The sequence below is a fragment of the Musa acuminata genome, chromosome BXJ2-6 (assembly GCF_036884655.1).
Source record: "Musa acuminata AAA Group cultivar baxijiao chromosome BXJ2-6, Cavendish_Baxijiao_AAA, whole genome shotgun sequence".
NCBI classification, from domain to species: domain Eukaryota; kingdom Viridiplantae; phylum Streptophyta; class Magnoliopsida; order Zingiberales; family Musaceae; genus Musa; species Musa acuminata.
The window spans coordinates 22,462,501-22,465,587 of record NC_088343.1 but is presented as its reverse complement, the minus strand read 5'-3'; the positions used below and the strand labels follow the sequence as shown (position 1 = coordinate 22,465,587).

Here is a 3,087-nt window from a genome sequence, read left to right as displayed (position 1 = left end):
ATAAATCTATCTAAAAATATTATTACTATAAATCTTAGATATATAAAATTGGATTAGTCCATATCATAGTGATAATCAATCTTAGACATACTAGACATGCCTACTCTCGTTGTCCTTTTGAAAAATAATTTTATAAAATATGATAAATAAAAAATTACTTGGGAAAATATGAAAAATGAGACATCTGTAGGACTTTTATCAAAATTCATGACAACTTTGTTTGGACTATAACCAAGAAAAAAAATGGAGAAATTTTAGAAGCCAGATATAATGAGAATTATGTTGTTGCATAAATCATTTTAATGAATATCTGGATTCCAATTTAATTTATGCTTAAAGTTCTATATACTTATTGCTTAAACATATGTCATTCTCTTTTTCCTACTTTTAATTGGGCAAATAAAAATATTGAGCTAGTTAATGGACATCATTCAATGCTTGTATTGTAAATTAATCTTCTCATTAATAAATAAATTATTAGTTTAAGTGTACTAATTATTTTTAATTAATTATGTGTTTTCGATATAAAAAGAAGCGTAAATTAAGTATCTTAGTGATAAGTAAATTATGATTCTTGCCACCTGTATATTGGAATTTGAAATGCTACAGCTTGTAGAGAACTTCAATCTTTTCGTCTCACTCCACCAAGTAAATTATGACCGGCGTGTGTCGTGTGTCCGGACTCAAGTCGTATCTTAAGTTGGCATGCGGGGAAGGCTCATGGAGTTGATAGGGGTAATTGAGTAATTTTGGTAAGTGCATAATGACATAAAACCCTCGAACGAAGACCGGTTTACTTACCGTTTTGTCTGCCCTAAACTCCCGAAACCTTAAGTACCATAGACCGCCGCACCGCCCGGCCTCCCCGCCTGTCGCCACGCTACTACACCCTCGGCGCATGCACTCTTCTTTCTCACCCTGCTGTTCTCTATTTGTCCCCACCCGTTGCGCTACCGTGTAGCCCCGCGTCCTCCTACGCTTTTGCCGCCGAGCCTCGCCTCTTTTTCTGCTTCTTCCTTGCTGTGATTCTACGTCGGCTTCTCGACGGTGCGTGACACTTGGAAAGTTTGGGCCTTCGCCACCCTCGCCATCGGTTGCACCACCGCCTTCAGGCCACAGTCACCAGCGGCACCCCCTCTGTTAGAACATTAGAGGTCACTAGAAGACAGGTAATATAAGAAAAGAAATAGAAAAACATAACAGCAAACCGGAAATTTTTGACGTATTGCAATGCGATGCCATCTGTTTATTAGAAAACGACCTTTTTTTTTTCACTTTTAATTGTGCTGAAGCTTCTTGCACTGGGTTTCCGTTTTTAAGTTATGGTCACGGCCTTTGTTTGCTTTAATTTTCTATTAATATTGCAGTTTTTGCAGTTAAAATGAGCTTAATTTCCCAAAACGCTGTTCTTAAACAACAAAGGGACAAGAAACTTGATAGAGAAATAGCTGATGTGTCTCCGATTGCACATGCTGATGAAGAAGTAGGGCCAGTTGATGAACTCAAGTTGAAAAAATCGAAGAAGAGGAGGAGGAGCAATTCTGATGATTCGTCAAAGCAAAAAGCACGCAAAACTGAACAGGAGGAGATGAAGAGGCTTGAGGGCTTCTTGTTTGGCAAGCTTTACACTCCCATTGAATTCGACAAGGACAATTACGGAGATGACGATGGCCAGGAGCAGGTGGCCAAGGATGCCCCTTTGTTCTTCATGGATAGGTCTACGAGCAATGAGATGGTTGTGTTTGAAAACGACTTGTGCGCTATGGGCAAAGAAGACCTCAGTGAAGAGCGGAAGCCCGTCTGGGTTGACGAGGAGGAAGAAAGGACAGAGGTTGACATAGTCCGTGTTAATAGGTTGAGGAAGCTGAGGAAGGAGGCTGACGAGCATGTGATCTCAGGTGCAGACTATGTTGCTCGATTGCGTGCTCAGCATGCTAAGTTAAACCCAGGAACAGAATGGGCAAATGTTGATCGGAAGTATGCTCGCCGTGGCATTTCTGAGGATGAGTCTGATGATGAAAGTGATCTCACCATTGCTCGTGGCTTTGATGGTGCTGAGGGTGATGATATTCTTCGGGGCAATGATGAGCTTGTCATAAAGGGCGGTACCAAACTTTTGCCTGGATTGTTGGAGTACTCAAGGCTGGTGGATGCTAATGCTGAAGAACCTTCTAATGGTCCAATTAACTCAGTCCAGTTTCACAGAAATGGTCAGTTGCTGCTGACTGCTGGATTCGATAGGCGATTGAGATTTTTCCAAGTTGATGGAAAGCGTAATCCCAAGATTCAGAGCATATTCATGGAAGACTGCCCCGTACATAAGGCATCCTTTTTGCCTGATGGTACAGAGGTTATAATTGCTGGCCGGAGGAAGTTCTTTTATAGTTTTGATTTAGTCAAAGCATCTGTTAGTAAGATAGGTCCCTTGACAGGTAGAGAGGAGAAAAGCCTGGAGGTTTTTGAGGTTTCTCCGGATTCAAGCACCATCGCATTCATTGGCAATGAAGGCTACATCCTTCTAGTTTCATCACGAACAAAGGAGCTGATTGGGACTCTTAAGATGAATGGAAGTGCCCGATCTTTGGCCTTTGCTGATGGTGGGCATCAGCTACTGAGTACTGGTGGTGATGGGCATGTTTATCACTGGGACCTTAGGACAAGGAAATGCATTCATAAGGCTGTTGATGAAGGTAGCATAACTGGATATGCTCTTTGTGCTTCACCTGACAGTTCCTTGTTTGCAGCAGGGTCTAGTAGTGGCATTGTTAATGTCTATAAAAGGGAGGAGTTTCTTGGTGGTAAGCGAAAGCCATTAAAGACAATTGAAAATTTAACCACAATGGTTGATCATATAAAGTTCAACCCTGATGCTCAGATTTTGGCTATCAGCTCAAGAATGAAGAAGAATAGTCTAAAGCTGGTGCATATCCCATCATTTAATGTCTTCTCAAACTATCCCCCTCCCAGATTTAGCGTGCAGTACCCACGGTGTCTTGATTTTAGCCCAGGTGGAGGGTTTATGACAGTAGGAAATGCTGGTGGAAAGGTTTTGTTGTATAAGTTGCATCATTACCAGAATGCATGAGG

At 41.4% G+C, this 3,087-nt stretch overlaps 1 protein-coding gene across 2 annotated transcripts in view; it reads left to right on the top strand.

The window, feature by feature from the left end:
* Positions 1–806: 806 nt before the first annotated feature.
* Positions 807–3,087, top strand: part of LOC103988845 (U3 small nucleolar RNA-associated protein 18 homolog) — a 2,437-nt gene continuing 156 nt past the window's right edge. The window contains exons 1-2 of one of the 2 annotated variants that reach the window (XM_009407504.3): positions 807–1,169; positions 1,377–3,087. The exon at positions 1,377–3,087 is cut by the window's right edge and continues 156 nt beyond it. In XM_009407504.3, the coding sequence (XP_009405779.2) occupies positions 1,382–3,085 (1,704 nt within the window). In that variant the 5' untranslated portion in view covers positions 807–1,169; positions 1,377–1,381 and the 3' untranslated portion in view covers positions 3,086–3,087. Of the gene's footprint in view, positions 1,170–1,367 lie in introns of both variants that reach the window. The other variant, XM_065113402.1, reaches the window with a different exon arrangement.